Consider the following 27,804-nt stretch of genomic DNA (forward strand, 5'->3'; position numbering starts at 1 on the left):
AGCTCTAAAACCTGCTAAAATTGATCTGTTTATTCTATTACAAGGAGGTCAGCAATGCAGGCAGATAAAACCACAGCATCAGTACCGATACATATTCCAGCAGTTTCAATATTTTCACAACAAAATCAGACTTTCACTTAGGAAATGCCACATACAAATTAAGCTTATTGTTGATGTAAATTGTCAAAAGCTTTTCATCTTGCATTCATCAGGACAGACACCAGAATGTCAAAGGGAGAAACAACTTGTAGGGTGGTCATTAGTTGAGAGGTTGACCCTCGTTGGTCAAGATGTTGCCAGGGAAATGGACTAGGGACCTATTGTCCCCCTTCTGTTTAATTCAATAAATAATAAAAGCCAAAATGTTCTGTTTGCAGGGGTCAGGCCCTGCACATAAATATATTTAGCTTATAGCAAGTGGAAGTGATCCACATTTAGATCCAAACTGATCATTTAAATTGGTTGTTAGCATAATTCATAGCATACTTGGGTTTGACTAGTATGTGCTGTCCATTTTCTTTAAAAATAAAATCACATCTGACATTAGACATTATGTTCTAAGTTTTTCACAAGCAAGGTAGCTAAGTATAGTCAGTTCTCTGGCAACAGTAAACAGCCAAAGAGATCTGCTTGGACAGTATCTTTTCTTCCTTATTGCCCCGCTCGCTGCGCTTCAAATCACAGGTTGTTTCTCGCCAGTGTTTGCTACTGAAACATTCATAGCGAACCTATCAGCAGCAAAGTGGGAGGGACTAAATCTATGATGAGAGAAGCAGCTCCTCACCAATTCTACCCATTCTACGTACATGGACTTCTTCTGAGTGGTTGCACATAATTGAACTTTCCTGGATGTTTTGGGAATTTTGAGTCAAATCTGTAACCTGACTCTGTGTATTTTGAACTTGTTCGGATACATTACTCATGAAATTGCTACAGTTTCAGCATAACATAATGGAAAATCTTAATACAATACACTTTGGAATTTGTCTTTCAATAAATCTTAAACTTTCCTTTAGAAACTGAAATGAAGTCAAATCTTGCCATTCCTTTTCACATCTGTGATTCACTGTTTGTAAATTACAGATTTATGATTAAATTCATGTCATCAGTTCTTGTGAGAAGCTGATTGAAACATTTAATGGAAATAAATACAGGATCCTGTTACTTAAAAATTGCACATCATTCAGTGCCAGTAGGAACAATAAGATGATGCTGGTATAAGAAAGTGCATGTTGTCTCGATGATTGCCACAGGTCAGTTCAATAAGTGTGCATGAAAACTGTACAAATTTTACTGCAAACATCTATATGCTGGTTGTATGCATTAGTAAGTTTTATATCGAACACTGTCACAGGCATTGACAGTGTGACAGAAACCGCAGTAGGACAATTCAGAAAATAAATTAGTGGGTCATAAAATTTTAAAGTCAACATTACAATAAAAAAAAGTTTGACCAAAGGCACAATGTCCAGGAATAGAGGGAGATAGAAAGAGAAAGTGGAACGGATAGCTACATAGAGTTAATCACAATGAATATTCAAGTCACATCATACTATTTTGAATAACAATATGTTCCTCTAATATTTTTACAATTATCTCAAGTCACTTGGCACTTTTCAAAAGTCAGGAGATAAATATTTTATGATGAAAGAAATTGCAGATTTCAAACATAATTACGAAACAAACATTCTACAATGGTTCAATATATACTGCGGACAGTGACAAGCTCAGTATTCAGCAGTAAAACCACCTGCCAAATCCAAAAGTGATTGTTGACATGAAGGATTATGAACTGGCATGTAAATGGGAAGTACCAAAAGCAAAAGGAACTATGAGTAAATAAATATTGCAATACTGGTGGTATTGCTTAATGACACCGTTATTATTTGAAAACTTGGGTTACAAAGTTAGGAAATGATGTATATTTTTGTTTGATTTATATTTCTATATTAAGTTTACTTTCACTTTTGAGTTGTGCATAGTGAAGGATTTTCTGAAAGTTGTTGATACATATTCATACGGTCATAGAGATGTACAGCACAGAAATAGACCCTTCGGTCCAACTCATCCATGCCGACCAGATATCCTAAATTAATCTAGTCCCATTTGCCAACATTTGGCCCATAGCCCTCTAAACCTTTCCCATTGATATACCCATCCAGATACCTCTTAAATGTTACAACTGTACCAGCCTCTACCACTTCCTCTAGTAGCTCATTCGATACATGCACCACCCTCTGTGTGAACAGGTTGCCCCTTAGGTCCCTTTTAAATTTTTCCCTTTCACCTTACATGTATGCTGTCTAGTTTATCTCTATCATACCCCGGGGAAAAGATCATGGCTATTCACTCTATCCATGCCCCTCATGATTTTATAAACTTTTATCAGGTCAACCTTCAGCCTCTGATGCTCCAGGAAAACAGCTCCAGCCTATTCAACCTCTCCCTGTAGCTCAAACCCGTCAACCCTGACAACATCCTTATAAATCTTTTCTGAACCTTTTCAGGTTTAACAACACCTTTGCTACAGCAGGGAGACCAGAATTGAACTCAGTATTCCAAAAGTGGCCTAACCAATGTCCTATATAGCCAACTCTTATACTCAATGCAATGACCAATGAAGGCAAGCGTACCAAAGACCTTTCTCGCCAACCTGTCTACCTGCAATTCCATTTTCAAGGAACTATGAACCTGGATTCCAGGGTTTCATTGTTCAGCAACACACCGCAGCAATACACCATTAAGTGTATAAATCCTGCCCGGACTTGACCTACCAAAATGCAGCACCTCACATTTATCTAAATTAAACTGCACCTGCCACTCCTCGGCCCATTTGCCCATCTGATCAAGGTCCTGTTGTACTCTTGAGGTAGCCTTCTTCGGTGTCCACTACAGCAAGTACATTTTTAATGAGTGTTTACAGGTTTGAAGCAGAATGCGAACAATTTAATGAGTTAGAAACAAGGGTTAAAAAACCTGTGGAGCTGGAGGAACACAGCAGGTCAGGCAGCATCAGAGGAGCAGGAAAGCTGACGTTTCGGGTCGGGACCCCTCTTCAGAACAGACCCAGCATCGGTAGTTCCTACTATCTCTTAAAAAAAAAACTGTGTTGCCTAGTGACAGGGGCCAGTATCTCAAAAAGATGGAACTCTCCAGAAGGTCACATAGCATCTATGCACGTTTAGTCAGAATAAACGGTGCAGTCAGTGTAGCAGTTCCCAAAAAAAAAAATCAGGGTTTGGGAAAAACCCCCAAGTGGCTTAACAGAAAAACACCTAGAAACAGAAAACTGCAAGTTCGAGTGTGTGGAAAACGCACAAAGTAATTTAGCTCATCCCTCTCCCCTTTCTTCCTACAGCCCTGAAAAATGCTATGCAGATTCTTACTCACTTCCTTTTGAAAGCCTTTGCTAAATGTTTGTCCATCATACACTCTCCACTATCATTCAGATCCAATGCCACTCACTGCATAAAAAGGTTTTCCATACGTCCCTACTGTTTCTTTTTAGAATCTCTTTCAATCTACATTCTCTGGTTATTGACTCTTCCATCAATGAGAACTGTTTTTATCTATTCTGCTTAGACCTCTCATGATTTTCAACACTTCAATCAAATCTCTTTTCCTTGAAGGAGGAAATGTTGAGAAGAACATCTGCTTCAGTGGTTAGAATTGTTGCATCACAGCACCAGGGACGTGGGTTCGATTCCAGCCTTGGGTGACTGTCTGTGTGGAGTTTGCACATTCTCCTTGTGTCACCGTGTTTCTCCTCCGAGTGCCCTGGTTTTCACCCACAGTCCAAGGAGGTGCAGGCTAGATGGATTGGCCGTACTAAAAAAAATTGCCCATTACAGTCCAGGGATGCGCCGGTCAGGTTGATTAGCCAAGGGATAAAAACCCCATGTAAGGTTACGGGATGAAGGGTGGAGTCTGGGTGAGATGCTCTTTGGAGGTGTAATGCAGACTCAGCGGGCCTAATGGCCTCTACCTGCACTGTAGGGATTCTATGAATCTCCAATCGATGACATTTTGGGTCGGGACCCTTCTTCAGAAATGGAGGAAGGGAAAGGGAGCTCCGAAATAAAGAGAGAGAGGAAGGGTGGGGCTGGGGAAGGTAGGTGGGATGGTAATAGGTGAGTGCAGGTAGGCAGTGGACGAAACGTCAACTTTCCTGCTCCTCTGATGCTGCCTGGCTTGCTGTGCTCTTCCAGCTCCACACTGTTATTTCTGACTCCAGCATCGGTAGTTCTTACCATCTCACATTACTTCCATGTTCTGCATCACCAAAGTTTGGATTTGTACTGGATACATCCAAGTCTACATCATTCATATGTAATTAAAAAAAGCAGCTGCCCTAGTGCTGACCCCTGGGGAACCCCAATGTATATCTTCAATCAAGATATTTGTCACTATTTGGATTAAAGCTTTAATCTCCCTGTCGGAGGAAGGATGTTCTTGTTATGGAGGGAGTTCAGGAAAGGTTTATCAGACTGATTTCTGGCAAGGCAGAACTGATGTCTGAGGAGAAGTTGAATTGATAAGGATTATGTTCGTTGAAGTTCAGGGGAATGAAGCGGGTATCTCATAGAAATCTATAAAATTCTGTAAAACATTACATTGGACAGACAGGAAGGAAACTGGCCACAAGAATACATGAACACCAACTAGCGAAAAAAGACACAACCAATACTCACTCGTCTCCATTCACACGGATAAGGAGAACCACCAGTTTGATTGGGACAACATCAGGATTCTAGGACAGGCCAAACAGAGACAAGCATGGGAACTTCGACAGGCCTGGTTCTCTACCAAGAAAGCCATCAATAAACATGTACAATTAGACCCCATATATACACCACTGCGAAGAAAAATCGGAAATGGGATAATCAACTCCAACCCCAGAGTTTAAATACCAGGTGGGAAAAGACAACAGTGCTTCATCTGAGGCTGCACTGATGATGTTATCCAGCAGGGTAATGAAATATCTGCGAATTAATGAATCAGCTCAGCAAGTGAACCAACCACAGCATCCACAACCCAAGCTACAAATCTACTCAAGAACCTTAGATAAAATCCTAACAGAACTAGGGAGGGTAGATGCAGGAAAAATGTTCACCATGATCAGGGAGTCCAGAACCAGGGGATACAGTCTAAGGAAACAGGGTAAGCCACTGAGGACTGAATCGAGGAGAATTTTTATTCACCCGGAGTGTGGTAAACTTGTGGAATTCACTATTACAGAAAGCGGACGAGGCCAAAACTTCTTGGAGGAATTGGATATAGAACTTGGAGCCAAAAGGATCGAAGAATATGGGGAAAAAGTAGGAAGGTGCTACTGATCAACCACAATCAGAAACAAGAATCACACGACACCAGGTCAAACTCTGAAACAGACACTGGACAAGGCCTCACACCTACAATTTAGTGTCTGACCTGAGATGTCATCTACTGTATATTCTTATCGCTCTGCCTGTTTGAAGTTTGGAAAGTTAGGCAGACACTTATGAAACCTTTAATTATCTCAGGGCAGTGGCTTGAAACAGATTCTGGAATTTGCATCATAATCAATCAAAACTAACAGATTTCTCCATGTCCTGCTTCTGCAATTTCTAGAATGCAGGAATGTATGAATAATTAAAGCTTCAACAGGAGGCAGTCAGCCAGCCATTTTAGGTTTGCTCACTCCACGCACACCAGTTGTATGATCCTTTGGTCTCTCTGCCCTTCATCTCTCTGCCTATAAACTCTGTCTGTGTGCTCTCCTCTCACTGCACCTGATGAAGGGGCTACACTCCGAAAGCCTGTGATTTCAAATAAACGTGTTGGACTATAACCTGGCGCCGTATGATTTTTGACTTTATCCGCCCCAGTCCAACATCAGCACCTCCACATCATGGCCTACCCTGCTTCTATTTTCTATGGTCTAAATGTTTTCCTGCCAAAGTTAAACCGATTAGCCTATTGCTCAGTTTACCCTTACAAAGTTACACCTTTGTTTAAACAAAGTGTAATTCAACAACCCTCCAGCAGCACACCTATTACTGAGATACTTAATCCACCACAATCCCCAGATCCAGTTCCAGAAATACCTTCTCTTCCTTTTTAGACAAAAAAGTTGCGCATCAAGTCAATTCTCCTGAACACACTTCCCTATCTCTGATATTCACAGTACAGGCAGTTGCCAGCTTGCAAACGGATTCTGTTCTGCAGTCTGTTCATAAGTTGCAGCACAATACAGGACAATGGAAAGCAGCCATTCTTAAATACAGGAAGTGTTCATACGTCAGGTCTTTAAAACTCAAAACCACATACAGGATCACATTCGTAAGTAGAAGCATTCATAAATCATACATCCGTAAATCACAGACGTCCTGTATTAGTATCCCACCATATATCAGAATAATTCAAGTCCCACTATTTGGTGGGGTATGGGATGCACTCAGTAGTGTAATTTTTTTTCTTCTATTCATTTGTGGGATACAGGCATCGCTGGCTGGCTAACATTTCTTGCCCATCCCTAGTTGCCCTTGAGAAGGTGGTGGTGAGCTGCCTTCTTGAACCGCTGCAGTCCTCCTGCTGTGGGTTGACCCACAATGCTATTAGGGAGGGAATTCCAGGATTTTGACACAACAACAGTGAGGGAATGGCGATATATTTCCAAGTCAGGATGGTGAGTGATTTGGAGGGAAACGTGGAGGGAGTGGTGTTCCCATATGTCTGATGCCCTTGTCCTTCAGGACGGAAGTGGTCGTGGGTTTGGAAGGTGCTGTCCGAGGATCTTTGGTGATAATGCCTCTATTGTTTTAAAACAGTAACAAATTAACATATCTAGAATATCCTCTTTAGCATTATAATTTCCCCTTAAGAAATACTGTGCTCATCCCGCAAAAAGTCCTTCCTTACCTTCCCTCAGAGGGTTGTGCTACTTTGTAACTTTGCCAACTATTTTGGCACACATGGTCCTTTGTTGTCACTTATCTCACTTTTAGGTATCCCTGGCACTGTTCCCAGCATGCCCCCCTGCACTCTTCATTGTACAAGGTTGACCCCTTGGCTTGACAGTAATGATAGAATGAGGTATATGTCATGCCATGATATTACAGATTGCAGTTGAATACAAATCTCCAATTGCTAACAAACCACAATCCTGAAGCCCAATTTTGAGTTGCTACATATAATCTGCTTCTAACCCAGCTAGGAAATCCTTAGTGTGATGACAGGACTTTGTCTCCACAAGCATGATATGGAATTCTCACCAACATGGTCATGGATAACGCATCCAGGCAGACAGATCAATGACGTAAATGTCCAAAACTGTCTCAGCAAGTTCATTGTTCGTGACAGACATTTAGGTTGCTGCCAAAAGTATATTGTGTCATCCTCAATTGATGTTCAATGGCATTAGCATCAGTGAAGCCCCAATATCAACATCCTGAGGGTTACCATTGACTAGAAACTCAACTGGACTCACCAGATAAATAGTGGCTACAAGAGCAGGACAGAGGCTAGGAATCTTGAAGTAATTCATCTCCTGACTGCCCAAAACCTGCCCACCATCCACAAGACACAAGTCCAGAATGTGATGGAACATTCCCCATTTGTCTGGATGAGTACAACTCCAACAACACTCACGAAACCGGATACCATCCAGGACAAAGCAGCCCGCTTGTTTGACATCACATTCACAAACATCCATAACCCCTACTAGCAGTGTTCAGTAGCAGCGGTGTGTACCATGTAGAATATGCACTGCAGAAATTCAAAGATCCTTAGACAGTACCTTCCAAACTCACGATCACTTCCATCTAGAAGGACAAGGGTGGCAGATACATGGAAATACCACAACCACCAAGTTCTGTCAAAACCACTCACCATCCTGACTTGGAAATACTGTCCTTCATTGTCACTGGGTCAAGATCCTAGATTTCTCAACCTAACTGTATTGTGGACCTACCTACAGCACATGGATTGCAGCAGTTCTCAAGGGCAACTCAGGACAAGCAATAAATGCCGGTCAAGCCAGTGATGCCCACACCTCATGATGGCATTAAAAATAAATTCAACATGGAGGAGCGTCAATTAATTAGACTGGGGGAGGGTAGGAGGGGTAATGATCAGCAGGTTTCTTTGTCCATGTTTGACCATATGCCGTGAGTCTTTCTGGGATCCAGAGAAAAGGTTCAGGACTCCCCAAGCAAACCGGTTGTCAGTGAGCCACCACTTTTGGTACATCCATCTACCAGAGGGACAGCATGATGGTGTCTGGGGCATACTACATCAGTCTGTGGCTTAATTAGTCTTGGCAACTGCTCTCATGACCCACAGCACACACCTTCAGATATTGGTCAAGAGGACTTTGCAAGATTGCGCATTGAGTAAAACACAATATAAGAATTACATTTATTTTCATTCCATTTTGACTTTTCTGTAGTGATTTGGTACAACTGAGTGGATTGCAAAGCTAATTCAAGGGCAGCTTGAAGTCAATCATATTGACTCCAGACACAGCAATGTGTAAGCCAAGCTAACTAAGAATACCAGATACCCTTTTCTAAAGGGTATTAGTGAACCAGATGTGTTTTCACAACAATCAATGAGGATTTCAGGTCATAGATACTGACTTCATCATTTAATTCCAAATTGTTAATAATTCATTCGATTTACTAACTAATTGAATTTAAATTCTAGCAATTGCTGTAATTGGATCTGAACCAGGACTCAAAAAACTAGCCAGGGCCTCTAAATTACCAATCCAGAGAGAATACCATTATACTACCTCCACAATAAATTGCCATAGTATCCATCTTCCGTGAGTAAGCCAATATGTAAAATAGCCTCCAGCACCATCTACTGGCAAATATTATGTAGAAAGAATAGGAAATAGATAAGTACCAATATAAAAGGGAAGACTAAGCAAAAATACACTACAAATGTGTCTTAAAATAAAAGAGGTTGCCGAAGAAATTTTCTAACAGAAAGCAAAATTTACTTAGAAAACTATACAGCATTGAGGTCAAATACCATACATAAGAAAACAGCATAACTGTTTAAGTTAAAGAATGACAACACCATTTTAAAGTGCACAAGGTTTTCTTTAAAATAAACTTGCACATCTTCTTTCCACAGAAACAGCAATATTTGTGGCATTTAAATGTTTACCTAAATTTCATCTTAAATGCCAAGAGTGGCTCAATTTCAACAAAAATAGCCAAATGCATTCTATATCTAATTTTGTCAAGGAAAATTTCTGTGGCCTTCACTAATTTTTTTTAATCCTTCATTCGTGGGATGTGGCCTTCGCTGGTTGAGCCAGTATTTCTTGTCATCTCTAATTGCTCAAGGAGATAGTTGTGAGTTCCCTTCTTGCTGCACTTTTGGTGTAGGTACACACACTGCTGTTAAAGAAGGGGTTCCAGGATTCTGACCCAGCAATACTGAAGGAACAGAGATATATTTCCAGGTTGGGACAGTGAGTAATGTAGAGAACTGACAGGTTGTGGAGTCCCCATGGCACCTGCTGCCCTTGTCCTTCAAGATGGCAGTGATTGTGGGATTGGAATGTACTGTCCAAGAAGAATTTCTGCAGCGCGTCTTGCTGATGAAACACACCACTGCTGCTGAGAATCAATGGTGGAGCATTGCAGGTGCTGCACTAAACCAGGCAACCAATACTCCCTGTGATGATTTTTTAGATGTTTAGACATACAGAGGTCCATGCAAGGCATCAACTTCCAAAACCAGAAGTCAATGTGTCTGCATGCCAATCAGCATCCATAGAATCTCAGAGAGATCTCTGAGCGCAGCCTCACAGATTAGATGGAAGGTTACAAGCAAGTGGGGAGTATTCTATCACACATCTAACTTGCATCTTGCAGAAGGAGAACAAGCCGTGTCAGGAGGTAAGTTGAGTTACCAGCTGAAGGATTTCAAGCGTCTGACCTACTCTTGCAGTAACAATATTTTTATAGCTAGTCCAGTTCCATTTCCTGTCAACAGTAGGGTGCTGATACTGGGGGACTCAGTGTTGTCAGAAAGTGTCAGTCTTTCCCATCACTTGGCACAAGGTTGCCCAAGCTTGGATATTGTCCAGGTATTGAGGAATTTCAACTACTTCAGTATCTGATGAGTTTCTAATAATGATAAACACTGCACAATCAGCAAATCTCCCCACTTCTTACCTTATTATACAAACATAGAAACATAGAAGATAGGGAGCAGGAGTAGACCATTCAATCCCGAGCCTGCTCCGCTATTCATTATGATCATGGCTGATCACCAACCTCAATACCCTGATCTCACCTTATCCCAAATTCCTTGACCCCTTTAGCCACAAGAGCTATATCTACCTCCTTTTCAAAAACACAATGTTTTGCCCTCAACCACTTTCTGCAAAAGTGAATTCACCAGGCTCACCATGCTCTGGGTGAAGAAATTTCTCCTCATATCAGTCCGACAAACTTTGCCCCTTATCCTTGAACGATCCATGTTTCAGGACACCCCATCACTCCTGCATCTAAGCTGTCTAGTCCTGTTAAAATTTTGTAGGTTTCTATTAAACTCCAGCGAATACAATCCTAACTGACTCAATTTCTCCTCAGATAAGGATACGAAAATTGCACACAATATTCTAGATGTGGTCTCACCAATGCCCTGTATAACTGCAGCAAGGCATCCTTGTTCCTGAACTCAAATCCTCTCACTATTAAGGCCATCATACAGTTTGCCTTCTTTACTGCCTGCTGTACCCGCAGGCTTACCTTCAGCGACTGTTGCACAGGTCTCGTTGAAGATCGATTTACAACCACTCAAATAATAATCTTATTATTTTTATTCTTATTTTTGCTGCCAAAGTGGAAAATCTAACATTTATCCACATTATACTGAATCTGTACACATTTTCCCACTCAATCTTGAACTCACTCGGCCTGTCCAAACCACACTGCAACATCATTGCATCTTCCTCATGGTTCACCCTTCCAGCAAATTTTGAGACATCACATTTAGTTCCCTCATTTAAATCATTAACATAAATGCAAATAGTGGAGCTCTGGTACCGATCCCTGCAGTAGTCACTGTCTGCCATTCTGAAAAATATCATTTACTTCTACTCTTTGTTTTCTGTCGGCTAGCCAATTTTCAATTCATCTCAATACACTACACTCAATCACGTTTTAATTTTACACACTAATCTCTTATTTGGACTTTGTCAAAAGCCTTTTGAAAGTCCAAGTGAGCCACATCCACTGGCTCCCAGTGATCAACTCTATTAGATACATCCTTGAAAAATTCTAGTAGATTAGCAGCTGTGTTCCTTAAGATTTGACCAGCTTAGCTTGTAGTGGTGCTGCCAAGCCAGTCTTGGTGATGGATGTTGAGGCCCATCCACTGAGAGTGCATCCTGACATCTTTCCACCAAGTGCTTACTCCAAGTGGTGTTCAGCATGAGGAAGTGTTAATTTATCAGCCTTTCTTTTGTTGCAGGGTGGGGTGGGAAGGGAGAGCGCACAAGAGTGTGCGCAAGACTGCATGAGAGAGCAAGGCAGAACAAGAGATGGAGAGAGCAAGTGAAAGCAGGAGCATGCGAGAGAAAGTGCACAACAGCACAAGGTAGAGCGCGACAGCACGCAAGCGAGTGGGAAGGCATGAGCAGGAGGGCACACGCCAGGGAGACAGAGCAAGAAAGCGAGAGCGACAGCAGGCACGACAGCGAGCAAGCGAGAGCAACAGAGCGCGCCACAGCAAGCGAGAACAAGTAACAGCAAGCGAGACAGAAGAGCAAGAGCAAGCGCGACAGAGAGCAAGCGCGACAGCAAGAGCAAGCGCGACAGCAAGAGCAAGCGCGACAGCAAGAGCAAGCGCGACAGCAAGAGCAAGCACGAGAGAGAGCAGGTATTTGAGAGACAGCATGCAAGAAACAGCATGCTAGGGAGAGACAGGGCGCCAGGGTGAGAGCAAGCAAGGGAGCACGAGCGCAAGCGACAGAGCGCAACAGCAAGCAAACGAACGAGCAGGTGTGCGAGAAAGAGAGAGAGAAAAAGAGAGAGAGAAAGTGAGAAAGAGGGAAAGAGAGAGAAAGAGAGACAGAGAAAGAGACAGAAAGAAAAAGAGAGAGAGAAAGAACGAGAGAGAGAGAGAAAGAAAGAAAGAGAGCGATGCGGCCTGGTGTCAACGTGGAGGGCTCCCAGGACACCTCTCTCCTGACTGTATACCACTATTCCAGCACCTCTTCAGGGTCTGTCCTGCCAGTGCACATTATCTGTATGATGTACAATTCTGAGAGTGCTGTGCTAGACTGTCGCCTGAACATTCTGTGAAACAGGTCTCCCATATTAAAAGTCAACCACAATTAAATACCCACAATTAATCTCCTTCCTCAATGGCACTGTTGGTCAACCTACAGAACATGGCCAGCAGCAGCTCAAGAAGGCAGGTCACCACCACCTTCTCAAGAGAAACTAGAGTTGGGTAATAAAAGCTGACCATTCAACATAGCTCTAAAGTCACATGCTGGCCAGGTCAGGTAAGGATAGCAGTTTTCCTTCTCTAAAGAACTAGACAGGTTTTTTATAACAACTGACAATGTTATTGTGGTCATCATTAGACTTTTAATTCCCAGACTGGACATCCAGAATATTCCATCCAACCAGCATTACTAGTCCAGCAACAATACCAAAATGCCATTATCTCCCCTCATTCTAACTACAATTTAATAGTATTTAAGAAGAATAGTAAACTCATGCCCCGTGACCAAAGCAATGAACCTTTTTACAACTTTTTTTCATTTGCAGACCTGTTCATTTCTCTATTTTTGCAGCAGCTTTGTTCTGAAAGATAACCTCCAAGCCAAAGGAAAGATTTAATAGCCATTAACCATAATGATTAAAGCCCTGCTATACTTGTGGTCAATCTTCTCTGACCTCCTTTAACATCTTAACATTCATTGCAAGGCATTTGTACACACATGTAGGCTATATATTTATATGCTAATTTAGAAAAGGATCAAAATCATACGTTAAATGAAACTGACATACCATTGTCCTTGCATCAAACATTTGTATATTAAACTCTCTCGAATGATTTCCTTCTGGAATAGTTGGTAAGACAGTAGAACTAAAAGCGTAGTCACAGATTCAAGAAGAATGTTATATGTAATATCTCTGCAAGAAAAGAATCAAAAGATATAATCAATATGCCTATTATAATTACATTTCCTAAACAGTGTGTCACAGATAGCCTGTTGTAAGTACTTCATTTACATAAAGCATTAAAAAATAAACTGATAGCCCTGCAATAGTTCAACTAAATAAGGTAGCAAGTAGCTGAATTACCTAGACCAGGAAAGTACTGACTTTGATCTCACTCCGGGCAGATTCTGCAAGTTTCAACGAGAAAGCGAGAGCGAGAGAGAGAGAGAGAGCGAATGAAAGAGAGAGACAGAGAGTGAGAGAGACAGTAAGAGGAGAGCGAGAGTGAGGGAGCAAGAGAGTGAGAGGTCACCCCTCAGCCTCTGATGCTCCAGAAAGAAAAGTTCCAGCCTATCCAGCCTCTCCCCACAACTCAAACCCCCAGTCCCAGCAACATCCTTGTAAATTTTTTCTGTACCCCTTCTAGTTTAACAACACGTTAAAAGCAGCTTCCAACTGCAACAGCTTGAAATCTGGTTTTCAAAGTTTTAGCTGCAGATGGTATCACTGCAGCATATCTATAAGATTGAGAGCCTCATGGATAGAAGACTTAGGTGTTCAGTCTTCAGCTTGAGTATGCAGGGAGAGAGGGAATGTCTCCTCACTGCATCTTACTCCCAATAAGTATACAGTTCTGAATACTGATCAAAGTGATTGTGCATCTGTGGAATGCAGCCATAACAAAGTCCACGGCATCATGCTAGGTGAAACAATATGGATGCAGGAAGAACACTGAAAAGAGATTCAACAAGTACAGCAAAATACAAGCATTTCTGCAACTGGAAACATGAACCCGGGATGACTTTCTAGTACCAGGATTAACAGAGTCATTGAACAGCTGCACAGTACAGTGTGGTGGTGGTGGTGGTAGTGGACAGTCAACGGTCATGTCCACATCAGTATCAACACAGATAGAAAAAGAGGGATGTAGCCAGAATTCACTCAAAGGTCTGGGAGCTAGGTAGGAAATTAGAAAGCTGGATGATAAAAGTAGAGTGCCAACAGTCCTCTGTGGTAAACTCCACCGATTCACTACTCTCTACAAGAAGAAATTCTTCATCTGTCTGAAATATGCAACTCCTTGTTCTTAGATTATTTTCTATGGTCACAGACTTTCCCACAAGGGGAAACTTCGCCACATCTATCCTATCAAGTGAACTAAGCAACTTGAACATTTCAATAACGTCGCCGCTCATTCTTCTAAATTCCAATGGGAACAGGCTCAATCAACTCAACTTCTTCTCATAAGACAGTTTCTCCATATCTGGCATCATAGTGAACATCCTCTGGGCTGTTTCCAATAACTTTCTTTAGATAATGGGCCCAAAACTGTTCATAGTATTCCAGCTGAAGCCTGACTAGAGTTTCAGTAAAACCTCCCGACTTTTATATTCCACTCCCTTTGAAATAAAGGGCAACATTCTATTTGCCTTCCCTATTACCCACTGGACTCATGCTAACTTTCTGTATTTCACAGATGAGGACTCCCAAATCCCTCCTCTGTAATTTTCTAATGTCTTTCTCCACTTAAATAATATTCAACTCCTCTATCCTTCTGCCAAAGTACACAACCTCACACTTTCCCACATAACATTTCATCTATCAACTTTTTGCCCAGTCATTCAACCTGTCTACCTCCTTCTAAAGGCTTTGTGTGTCATCCTCACCACTTGCTTTCCCATCCATTTTTGCGCCATTCACAAATCTGGCTGTAGGATATGCACCTTCCTCATCCAATTCATGAATATATCGCAAATAAGTGTGGCCCCAGAACTGACCCGTATGGCATTCCAAGAGTCATAGTTGCCATATGAAAATGTCCCCCTTATCCCAACTCTATCTTCTACTACTTAAGCGATCACCTGTTCGTGTTGATATACTACCGCCAACACCATGGCCTCTTATGTTGGAAGGCAGCCCCGATGTGTGCCCATGATCAAATGCCTTCCAAACATTCAAATCTATTTAGAGATGTACAGCACAGAAACAGACCCTTCGGTCCAACGCGTCCAGGTTGATCAGATATCCTAAGTTAATCTAGTCCCATTTGCCACCATATCACTAATCATATACCATTCCAGATGCCTTTGAAATGTTGTAATTGTACCAGCCTCCTCCACTTTCTCTGGCAGCTCATTCCATACGCATATCACCCTCTGCATGAAAATGTTGCCCGTTTGGTCCTTTGTAAATCTTTCCCCTTTTCACATCAAAGCTATGCCAACTCCAGCTCCTTGGAAACCGTGTTAGGGAACTGGAGCTGGAGCTGGATGAACTTCGGATCATTCGGGAGGCTGAGGGGGTAATTGAGAGGAGTTACGGGGAGGTAGTCACACCTCAGGTACAGGAAAAAAGTAGATGGGTTACAGTCAGGGGACGGAAAGGGAACAGGCTGACAGTGCAGGGATCCCCTGTGGCCATTCCCCTCAAAAACAAGTATACCGTTTTGGATACTGTTGGGGGGGATGACTTACCAGGGGTAAGCCATGGGGTACAGGTCTCTGGCACAGAGTCTGTCCCTGTTGCTCAGAAGGGAAGTGGGGAGAGGAGGAGAGCATTAGTCATTGGGGACTCCATAGTTAGGGGGACAGATAGGAGATTCTGTGGGAACGAGAGAGACTCGCGGTTGGTGTGTTGCCTCCCAGGTGCCAGGGTCCGTGATGTCTCGGATCGTGTTTTCGGGATCCTTAAGGGGGAGGGGGAGCAGCCCCAAGTCGTAGTCCACATAGGCACCAACGACATAGGTAGGAAAAGGGATGGGGACGTAAGGCAGAAATTCAAGGAGCTAGGGTCGAAGCTTAGAGCTAGAACAAACAGAGTTGTTATCTCTGGTTTGTTACCCGTGCCACGTGCTCGCGAGGCGAGGAATAGGGAGAGAGAGCAGTTGAACACGTGGCTACAGGGATGGTGCAGGAGGGAGGGATTCAGATACCTGGATAATTGGGGCTCATTCTGGGGTAGGTGGGACCTCTACAAATGGGATGGTCTATACCTGAACCAGAGGGGTACCAATATCCTGGGGGGGGAATTTGCTAATGCTCTTTGGGAGGGTTTAAACTAATTCAACAGGGGGGTGGGAACCTGAATTGTAGCTCCAGTGTACAGGAGGTTGAGAGTAGTGAGGTCATAAATCAGGTTTCAAGGTGGCAGGAGTGTACCGGCAGGCAGGAAGGTGGTTTGAAGTGTGTCTACTTCAATGCCAGGAGCATCCGGAATAAGGTGGGTGAACTTGCAGCATGGGTTGGTACCTGGGACTTCGATGTTGTGGCCATTTCGGAGACATGGATAGAGCAGGGACAGGAAAGGTTGTTGCAGGTTCCGGGGTTTAGGTGTTTCAGTAAGATCAGGGAAGGTGGTAAAAGAGGGGGAGGTGTGGCATTGTTAGTCAAGGACAGTATTACGGTGGCAGAAAGAACACTTGATGACAACTCATCTACTGAGGTAGTATGGGCTGAGGTTAGAACCAGGAAAGGAGAGGTCACCCTGTTGGGAGTTTTCTATAGGCCTCCGAAAAGTTCCAGAGATGTAGAGGAAAAGATTACAAAGATGATTCTGGATAGGAGCGAAAGTAACAGGGTAGTTGTTATGGGGGACTTTAACTTTCCAAATATTGACTGGAAACGCTACAGTTCGAGGACTTCAGATGGGTCAGTTTTTGTCCAATGTGTGCAGGAGGGTTTCCTGACACAGTATGTAGATAGGCCAACAAGAGGCGAGGCCACATTGGATTTGGTACTGGGTAATGAACCAGGCCAGGTGTTAGATTTGGAGGTAGGAGAGCCCTTTGGTGATAGTGACCACAATTCAGTTACGTTTACTTTAGTGATGGAAAGGGATCGGTATATAAAGCAGGGCAAGAGTTATAGCTGGGGGAAAGGCAACTATGAGGCGATTAGGCAAGATTTAGGATGCATAGGGTGGAGAAGGAAACTGCAGGGGCTGGGCACAATTGAAATGTGGAGCTTGTTCAAGGAACAGCTACTGCGTGTCCTTGAGAAGTATGTACCTGTCAGGCAGGGAGGAAGTAGTCAAGCGAGGGAACCGTGGTTTACTAAAGAAGTTGAATTTCTTGTCAAGAGGAAGAAGGAGGCTTATGTAGAGATGAGGCGTGAAGGCTCAGTGAGGGCGCTTGAGAGTTACAAGTTAGCCAGGAAGGACCTAAAGAGAGAGCTAAGAAGAGCCAGGAGGGGACATGAGAAGTCTTTAGCAGGTAGGATCAAGGAAAATCCTAAAGCTTTCTATAGGTATGTCAGGAATAAAAGAATGACTAGAGTAAGATTGAGGCCGGTCAAGGACAGTCGTGGGAAGTTGTGCGTGGAGTCTGAAGAGATAGGAGAGGTGCTAAATGAATATTTTTCATCAGTATTCACACAGGAAAAAGACAATGTAGTTGAGGAGAATACTGAGATACAGGCTATTAGACTGGACGGGATTAAGGTTCATAAGGAGGAGGTGTTAGCAATTCTGGAAGGTGTGAAAATAGATAAGTCCCCTGGGCCGGATGGGATTTATCCTAGGATTCTCTGGGAAGCTAGAGAGGAGATTGCAGAGCCTTTGGCTTTGATCTTTATGTCATCATTGTCTTCAGGAATAGTGCCAGAAGACTGGAGACTAGCAAATGTCGTCCCCTTGTTCAAGAAGGGGAGTAGAGACAACCCTGGTAATTATAGACCAGTGAGCCTTACTTCGGTTGTGGGTAAAGTGTTGGAAAGGATTATAAGAGATAGGATTTATAATCATCTAGAAAGGAATAATTTGATTAGGTATAGTCAACACGGTTTTGTGAAGGGTAGGTTGTGCCTCACAAACCTTACTGAGTTCTTCGAGAAGGTGACCAAACAGGTGGATGAGGGTAAAGCGGTTGATGTGGTGTATTTGGATTTCAGTAAAGCGTTTGATAAGGTTCCCCATGGTAGGCTATTGCAGAAAATACGGAGGCATGGGATTGAGGGTGATTTAGCGGTTTGGATCAGAAATTGGCTGGCTGTAAGAAGACAGAGGGTGGTGGTTGATGGGAAATGTTCATCCTGGAGTTCAGTTACTAGTGGTGTACCTCAAGGATCTGTTTTGGGGCCAGTGCTGTTTGTCATTTTTATAAATGACCTGGATGAGGGCGTAGAAGGATGGGTTAGTAAATTTGCGGATGACACCAAAGTCGGTGGAGTTGTGGATAGTGCAGAAGGATGTTGTAGGTTACAGAGGGACATAGATAAGCTGAAGAGCTGGGCTGAGAGGTGGCAAATGGAGTTTAATGCGGAAAAGTGTGAGGTGATTCACTTTGGAAGGAGTAACAGGAATACAGAGTACTGGGCTAATGGTAAGATTCTTGGTAGTGTGGATGAGCAGAAAGATCTCGGTGTCCATGTGCATAGATCACTGAAAGTTGCCACCCAGGTTGATAGCGTTGTTAAGAAGGCGTACAGTATGTTAGGTTTTATTGGTAGAGGGATTGAGTTTCGGAGCCATGAGGTCATGTTGCAGCTGTACAAAACTCTGGTGCGGCCGCACTTGGAGTATTGCGTACAGTTCTGGTCACCGCATTATAGGAAGGATGTGGAAACATTGGAAAGGGTGCAGAGGAGATTTACCAGGATGTTGCCTGGTATGGAGGGAAGGTCTTATGAGGAAAGGCTGAGGGTCTTGAGGCTGTTTTCGTTAGAGAGAAGAAGGTTAAGAGGTGACTTGATAGAGACATACAAGATGATCAGAGGATTAGATAGGGTGGACAGTGGGAGACTTTTTCCTCCGATGGTGATGGCTAGCACGAGGGGATATAGCTTTAAATTGAGGGGTGATAGATTTGGACAGATGTCAGAGGTAGGTTCTTTACTCAGATGGTAGTAAGGGCGTGGAATGCCCTGCCTGCAAAAGTAGTAGACTCGCCAACTTTAATGGCATTTAAATGGTCATTGGATAAACATATGGATGATAATGGAATAGTGTAGGTTAGATGGGCTTCAGATTGGTTTCACAAGTCAGCACTACATCGAGGGCCGAAGGGCCTGTACTGCGCTGTAATATTCTATGTTCTATGTTCTATTCAAAATCCCACAGGAGGCGGCGGGGGGACATACAAATGAAGAAAGTACCACAATATTCTACTTTTGTAGCTTTTATTTAACGTGAATCATAACCCACATAAATTAAACATGAATTAGAAGGTAAATTATGGTCAGCACAAACTACAAATTAAATACAGAATGGCTGATATAACAGAGGACTTCTCATGAGATAATAAATATACAGAATATTTCTTAAATACATATGGCACTATGCAAAATCTTAGTCTTTCCAAATCAACAATTTGGTTATTGAGTCACAGAGGTGTACAGCATGGAAACACACCCTTTGGTCCAACTCATCCACGCTGACCAGGAATCCTAAATTAATCTCGTCCCATTTGCCAGCATTTGGTCCATATTCCTCCAAAGCCTTCCTAGCCATATACACATCCATCTTAAATGTTGTAATTGTACCAGCCTCCAACACTTCCTCTGACAGCCCATTCCATACACGCACCACCCTCTGCGTGAAAAAAATTGCCCCTCATGTCTCTTTTATATCTTTCCCCTCTTATCTTAAACCTATGCCCTCTAGTTTTGGACTCCACTACCCTGGGAAAAAGACCTTGGCTATTCACCCTATCCATATCCCTCATGATTTATAAACCTCTATAAAGGTCACCCCTCAGCCTCCAATGCTCCAGGGAAAATATCCCCGGCCTATTCAGCCTCTCCCTTTAGCTCAAGCCCTTCAACATTCTTAGAAATCGTTTTTGACCCCTTTTAAGTGCAAGCCTCGGCAAAATTTCGATTGAACAGTTTGGAAATTAAGTTAGTCTGAAAGATACCGACAGCAGCAATAGAATACTTCAATCTTTATTTGGAAGTCTTATACATTCATAATATTTTTCTAACTTACTCTTGACATTCAGCCGAGACCTTCAATTCTTTGGTTCTACTGAGGAAAATCTTTACAAGAGCTTGAAAGTTTTCTGTCCGAGGATTGTTTTCAACTGAAACAGAAAGATATAAACTCAGTCTGAAAGGATAAGAATATGCAAGATGTAATATCTCAAAAAGTATTTTTAAAAGTGAAAGCAAAGGTGCTCATTTAACAACACATTTATAAACTTATTCCAAATTCATGAATGAGCCATAAATGTATTTTTCCTCATTTAAATGAATGCAGCAAATGAAAGTTACATGTTTCTCAGAGTTTAATAAAGATCAATATTATTTTGAAAAGTAGCACAATACAATAGTTTACAGGGTAACAGCCATAGGCTATCTCCAGTACACTGCTTAACTGATGACTTTTCTTGCACTAAACAAAACAATAAAAGTAGGCTTTGCGAGCAGTTGAAGTCTGCATATATGCTTTCTGACAGAGATTAGTAGTGAATGTGGACCTTTGAAACTAGAGTGCCGCCTCTCTACTCGGAAACTCTGACATACCCGGAGGTTCCACTTCTGCTCCAACTGCAATTACTTAAATGCACAGTAATGCTGAATTAATTTGAACTCTTCAGGATGATTATATCACTGACATCAAAAAACCAAAAAGGGAACCAGTAAATTGAATTATATTTCTATAAATATCAATATCAAGAATAATTGGAAAGTTAGTAAAGAAGAGACAAACAATTTAAGTTATGAATACACTTACTTAATGATTTGGAAATCGAAAGCGTTGCCTCTTCCAAGAGCTGTGTATCAGTACTGCAAGAGAAGAGTATTGCAAGATAGTTACACAATTTTGAAACAACAATTTTTATGTTTTGAACAATAATCCTACACTTATAAGTACAGATGAAGTGAAATACGAAGAATATTGCTTAAAAAACGTCAGGCTTGATGCTGAAGCTCTTTAGCTTGTACTCATCATAACAAACGCAACAATGCCAAATTTCAAATATTTGAAAGTTTGCCAGCTGGGCATGGCATTGCACTGAGAAATGAACCAGAGAACAGTGGTCACCAATTTCACAGAGTTGAAACTGGTGCAACGTATGCATGTGTTCTCTCGGTCTTGAGCATTAATACATACAGCTTCTAGTACATCTGGAGTGACACAATGTAAGCCGGAGTCTCAGTCTTAAACTGGTTTTCAGTTCAAGTCTTCACAGCAAAGGTTGTCCAAATGCAGTATCACCCCAAATATTGGGCACCGAGTTTTGCAATACTTGCTGATCAAGTATGGTCAGTACATTACTTGTTGCAAACTGAAGACGTGTGCTGTTTGATGTAATCTGCCAGTCTTTGGGACATGCATATACCTGACATCACATCAGCAGTGAAATTCAGTGCATGTTTCAATTCAACAAAATAGATGACAACCATTTGCAGGTTCATTTCTCAGGGAAATGACCTGACCAATCAAATGAACCTGCCAAATTTGTACATACAAGAGCAACTCACCTCTTAATTCACCAAAGTCTGGCACTATTTACATGGCACAAGTCAGGAGTGTGAAGGTGTCAAAATACAGGACAAAGCAGGCTGCTTGACTGATACTACATCCACAAACATTAATTTCCTCCAATATCGATACATGTAGCAGCATGGTGGACCATCTAGAATGTACACAACTGGAATTTATAAAGGCACCTAAACAGCACCTTGCAAAACCATTACCACTACCCTCAAAGAAGGGCAAGGACAGCAGATGCCAGTTATCACCTGCCAGTTCCACTAAGCCAGTCACCATCCAGACTTAGAAATACATCCTTGTTCCTTCAGTGTCACAGAGACAAAATGCTGGAATTCCTTCCCTATCAACATTGCGGATGTACCTGCAGCAAATGGCTGCAGCAGTTCAAGAAGGTAGTTTACCAGCATCCTCTTGATGACAATTCGGAGGTAGACAATAAATGGCCCAGCCAAAGCCCACAGACCCCTAATGAACAAAAACAAATCTAAAACAGAGCCTAGCAGTTAACAGTCAATCTTTAACTGCTGCATTCTCCATAGCAGTATCTCTACCAGAATCTACTTGCCAATTAGCACTCTATCAGAGTATAAATGTTGTTTGCCTACAAAATGTCCTGATGAATGGAAGATGAAAAGTTTTGACAAAATGTGGCTTTTTTCAGCAATACTAAAGTTGTGTAAGACAAATGACCATTTGTTATTTAAGAAACAGAACATTTTAGAATTACATTAGAAACATGAGTAGTCTACCAAGTATGTTAATACTTCCTATATCACAATTTTATGCCACAATGTTTAACATTAATATTAAACTTCATACATGAACATTTCAAACAATGCTTTTCATAAACATTTATAATGCAGTACCCAATGCAATTATTAACAACTTATTATTTTCCTGATCAATCAATAAAATCACAGAAAATACTTAAAAATAGTCTCCATTAATCCACACAGTTCCTACTATACAAAATAAAATTTCAAAAACCATATATTTCAACATTAAAGGACTGAATTTTTACGTTGATTGTTTACATGGAATCTGCATGTGCATAAATTTAAGATGGGAAATCCTATCTGTGAATGGTTACCAGTAATAGTGTAGTCAGTAAAGAACGTTTGAGCCGTTTAATGTCAGTAACACCTTACACCAACAAGTTCATCAAGTACAGGAAGTGAATTTGCTTTTCTTAAAAATTTGTACTTTTCGGCTTGAACTGTTCACAGACAGACAACCCCAATAACCAGCAGCAGCGATCTAGCTTTTTGATACTGAGTACTAAATAAGGCTGATTGAGAATTATTTTTAAAGACAAATATCAATATACTGCTGTAAAACATTTGGTTCTGCCTGAATGATTCCTGCCTCATCATAAATTTTACAATATAAAACTTGCATACAAAATCTTGGAAATTATACTCAAGCAGATCAGAGAAATTTGTAGTATAAAAAGGGATTTTGTTTTAAATTCTTGATGTATCCCAGTATATATGATCAGGAAAGCATGTAATCAGGTTGTGTCTTCCTATCTAATACTTCTGCTGTTCAATTTCCCTCAATGTGTACTTTGCAAACAAGGATTACAGAAGCATAGGATTTAGCCTTAAAGGCTGCATGGCAGGAACATAGAGACAAGATCGCTGATAATAGGACAAAAGGTATAACCCCAGAACATTAAATAGCCACCACAATTTTCACAAGGAGGCAGATGACATGTGGAACTGCTGTGGGGGAAGGGGTTGCATCACCTTCTTTCCCCCCGCCCCCCAAACTGCTAAGCCCGCAACCAATCAATACAAGCAGTCTCTCACTTCCTTATCTGTTGCCACTGGTGACCTTAGGAACTTCCTTCACCTACTCCCCTTCCAACCTGTCTCTCTCCTCCAACTATAAATAAGGCTCCTTCTCAGCTCTCAAATTCTTATGGCATCGCCAGCACTCTCCAGACCTCAGACTCCAAGAACTTTCTTCCAAACTTTTCTCACATCACAAGACCCTCCTACATAATCATAGGATATTACAGTGTTGACACTCCTGATACGTCTTCCTAGCGCTCGTAGAGTCTGAAAGCTCCTCATACATTAACTCCAATCTAGTATTTCTATGACTCTTTCTGAGGTGCACTTGGAATTCAAGGTTTATTTAGAAAAAATAACTCCGGCACACAGGTAATATTACATGGAATAACACCACTGGTCTTAGAAAGCTTGCGCCACAGCACAAGCAATTTCATGGAACATGTACCAGACTAAACAAAAACAGGTCAGAAACATTTAGGTAAGGTAATACAAGTGGAGAGATAAACAATGTTAATTTTTCAAGACAACGGCTTTTCATCAGAAGCCTTGCGATCACCCATCAGGAGATGTTCCTTCCTTTAGATTGGAAAATTGCCATAACTCCACTTTTTAAGAAAGGTGAGAGCGCAAAACCAGGGAAGCAGGCCTGGCAGCTTGAACATCTGTTGCAAGGAAGGTACGTATATATAATTAAGGATAGGGTGACTAAATGCTTCCACAATTTTCATCTGATCAGAGCTAGTATGAATTCTTAATGCTGGATCATGTCTGGTGAACCTGATTGAATTTTTGATGAGCTTACTAAAGTATTGAACAGATGAATAACTGGATGTTAATCCTACAAAAGTCTAGAAGGCACGATATCGAGTCCCTCATAAGAGGCTGCTGATTAAAGTTGAAGTAGGTAGAATTGAGGGCATATTATTGAACTGGAAGTTGGCCGAGTGCAAGGAGAGAGTGGAGGGATATAGGACAGATACTATAATTGCCAAGACGTTACCAGTGACATCCCATAGGGACCCGTGTTGAGTCCTCAACCATTCTCTGCATTTATTGACAACATAGATGATGTAACAGTAAGTGACTTATCCAAGTTTGCAGACGATGAAAGACAAGCAGTATTATAATCAATGTTGCTGCAAAGAGATATTAGTGCATTAATTTCATGTACTGGATAGTGTCTTTCAGATGAAAGATTTAAGAGTCTGCCCTTGGAAAGGTCCTATCTCATGACACTATTTCAAAAAGCAGAGGATAAATCCTTGATGTTCGAGCCAATATTTATCTCTCAAATCAACATCACAAAACAGATTATCTGTTTGGTATCACTACTTTTTTGGGATCTTGTTGCGTGCAAATTGGGGGGCTGTCATTTTTCCTATAGTACAACAATGAGTACACTTCAAAAGTACTTCACTAGTTTTAAAGCAGTGCTGTTATGGCAGGCGATATATGAATGCAAGCCTCTTTTTTCCTTATACAGCTAGCTGTTTTCAAAATTTACATTACTTTGTATGCTTTTTCTTACAGTTTGTAGCACAATGCTCTTATTCTTACTGAACTGTTACTGTACCATTCACAAACATTTTATTTACATACACACAATATTTTTAGTTCATGATGGCCGCTCCAATTTACAGAGTTCTGAATCTCAACTCAGTTCAAATCCTCTTTGATCCCAAACTTCTAGTCTGTGACTTTCAATAACTCCTTACTCGAAGGTAATGTAGTTTCACGAAATGTTCTCCTTCTTGGGGCAATGCTCTATATACAACCGTTGCTGTCCAACCTTTCCGAAACAAAGTAAAACTGAAACAATAATCTCTCCTTCTGACCTATGGATGCTTCCCTCAAATTTAAAAAAAACTCCCAGACCAGAAATTTCTAACAGAAATCTTGAGGTATTATGGTTCACCCTGATAAGTCATAAAATTCTAAAGTACGCACAAGCCCATTGGATTGTCAAAGTAGCCCTCACAAACTGCTTTTAAATAAATTAAAAAAAGCATCATGGCTACAAAAATGCTTACAAATTATTTAACAAATTTGGACACAAAGAAAACCCAAATGTTACTAATACAAACTTCAAAACAAACTAAAAATGTAAACATTTTAAAATATATATAAATCAGACAGTTTATGCTGATATCACGGTGTGTGTTTTGGCCATTTGGGGTTAGTCTGGATTAGTTAACAGCTTCCTCCAATCCTCTGACAATTTTAAAGCCACTTAAATCCCTTATGCCACAGAACACTCATGTTCTAAATCTCCAACACTTAAATAAATTTAAATGCCATCTTCAAATTAGGCACTTTAAAAACTTATCATCTTCACCAACCTCTATTGGAGATGCATCTTTCCATGTCAGTATTGATAAGAATTACAAACACCTGGCCCTTGTGAACATCTAGTTCCATTCTCACTTTATGGATACACTGCATTGTGTGATAAATAGATTTCAAACAGATCCAGCAACTGGTCATCCACAAGACACTGTGGCCATCAGCAGCAGCAGAATTGCATTCAACTATGATATCCCTGCATATCCCTTACTCTACCAAACAAAACAATCGACCCTGGTTCAATGAAGAATAGAAGGGGGCACGCCAAACATAGTGCCAGGCATACCTAAAGATCAGACGCTACGACACAAAACTTCTTGCACGCCAAAACAGCAGAAGCAACATGCCATAAACAGGGCCAACCAACCAATGAATCAAATCTAAGCTCTGCAGACCTGCCACATCCATTCACAAATCATGGTAGGAAAAACAACTGAAGGTCAGAAGTGGGGATGCTTGGTGATGATTGTGCAATTCTCAGCACCATTCATGACTCCTCAGACACTCTCAGAATCCTTACAGTACAGAAGCAGGCCATTTGGCCCATCAACTCCACAACAACCCTCTGAAGAGCATCACACCCAGACCCACCCCGTAACGACATATTCCCCATGGCTAACCCACCTGGCCAGCACATCCCTGGACACTATGGGCACTTTAGCACAGCCAATCCACTTAACCTGCACATCTTCAGACTGTGGGAGAAAACCAGAGCACCCAGAGGAAACCCATGCAGACACGGGGAGAATGTCTGTGTAGAGTGTTCCGTCGCCCGAGGGTTGAATCAAACCCAGGGTCCTGGGGCTGTGAGGCAGCAGTGCTAACCACAGTGCTCCCACATACAATCCATGTGCATAAGCAGCAAGACTTGGACAACATCAGCCCAAGCCTGAATAAGTGGTAAGTTATGTTTACACCTCAAGTGCCAGACAGTGACCATCGAAATTCTAAGCATTTCCCCTTGAAACACCCAGTATCAACTTTCTGGGCTTGCCGTATAAATAGTGGCTATAACAGCAGGTTAGAAGCTTGAAATACTGCAGCAAGTAACTCACTTCTCCACTCCCATAAGCCTGTCCACCAACTATAAGGCACGAGTGAGGAGTGTGATAGAATATTCCCCACTTGACTGGATTGGTGCAGCTCCAACAACACTCAAGAAACTTGACACCATCCACGACAAAAGAGCCTTCTTGATTGGTGCCAAATGCACAAATACCCATCCCCTCAACCTCCAACACACAATACGCATCGCTGCTACTATCTACAAGATGCACTGCAGAAACTTGCCAAAAGATTCTTATGGAGCACCATCCAAACCCATAACCACTACCATCTAGAAGGACAAAGGCAGCAGATACATGGGAGTACCACCACCTGCACGTTCCCCTCCAAGGCACTCACCATCATGACTTGGAAACATATTGTTATCTCTTTACTGCATCAAAATCCTGGAATGCTCTCCAGAACAGCACTGTGGGTCTATCTACACCACATGGACTGCAGCAGTTCAAGAAAGCAGCTGACCACCATCTTTCAAGGGCAACTAGGGACAGGCAATAAATGCTGGCCAGCCAGTGATGCCTACGTCCAACAAGTAAATGAAAAAAATTCATTGGCATTATTTTTGTTGGTGGATACCATTGGCCATGAAACTGAACTGCACAAGTGAGTACAATGGCTACAGGAACAGGTCAGGTGAGAATTCTGACATAAGGAACTCAAATCCTCATTTCCGAAGTCTGTCCACCAACTGCAAGGTGCTACTACATAAAGATAGACAGCCAAATTTTAAAAAAATCAGCCTCTCTATCCCTTATTTGCAGCACAGTAAAATTAAAGTACTCAATGATCCTCAAAATTGCCACTCTGATTCCTAATCAGACATTTTAAATAAGATATCAGATACCACGTTTATAGCTTAAACAAAAGAATTAACAACTTACTAAGGTTTTGGAATAGATCTGTAGCTCAGGTTGTGGGTGTTGAGGTTGGTTGGCACGCCGAGCTGGTTTGTTGTTCCGCAGACGTTTCGTTACCGTGCTTGG

The 27,804-nt window shown here is 41.8% G+C and overlaps 1 protein-coding gene across 1 annotated transcript in view; it reads right to left on the minus strand.

Moving 5' to 3' along the window:
* The window catches only part of dym (dymeclin), a 446,122-nt gene that overhangs the window by 338,586 nt on the left and 79,732 nt on the right, over positions 1-27,804 (minus strand). The window contains exon 3 of the mRNA XM_048598245.1: positions 20,850-20,902. Coding sequence (XP_048454202.1) covers positions 20,850-20,902 — 53 coding nt within the window. The remainder of the gene's footprint in view (positions 1-20,849; positions 20,903-27,804) is intronic.

The sequence above is a fragment of the Rhincodon typus genome, chromosome 1, assembly GCF_021869965.1.
Source record: "Rhincodon typus isolate 14 chromosome 1, sRhiTyp1.1, whole genome shotgun sequence".
Classification (NCBI taxonomy): Eukaryota; Metazoa; Chordata; class Chondrichthyes; order Orectolobiformes; family Rhincodontidae; genus Rhincodon; species Rhincodon typus.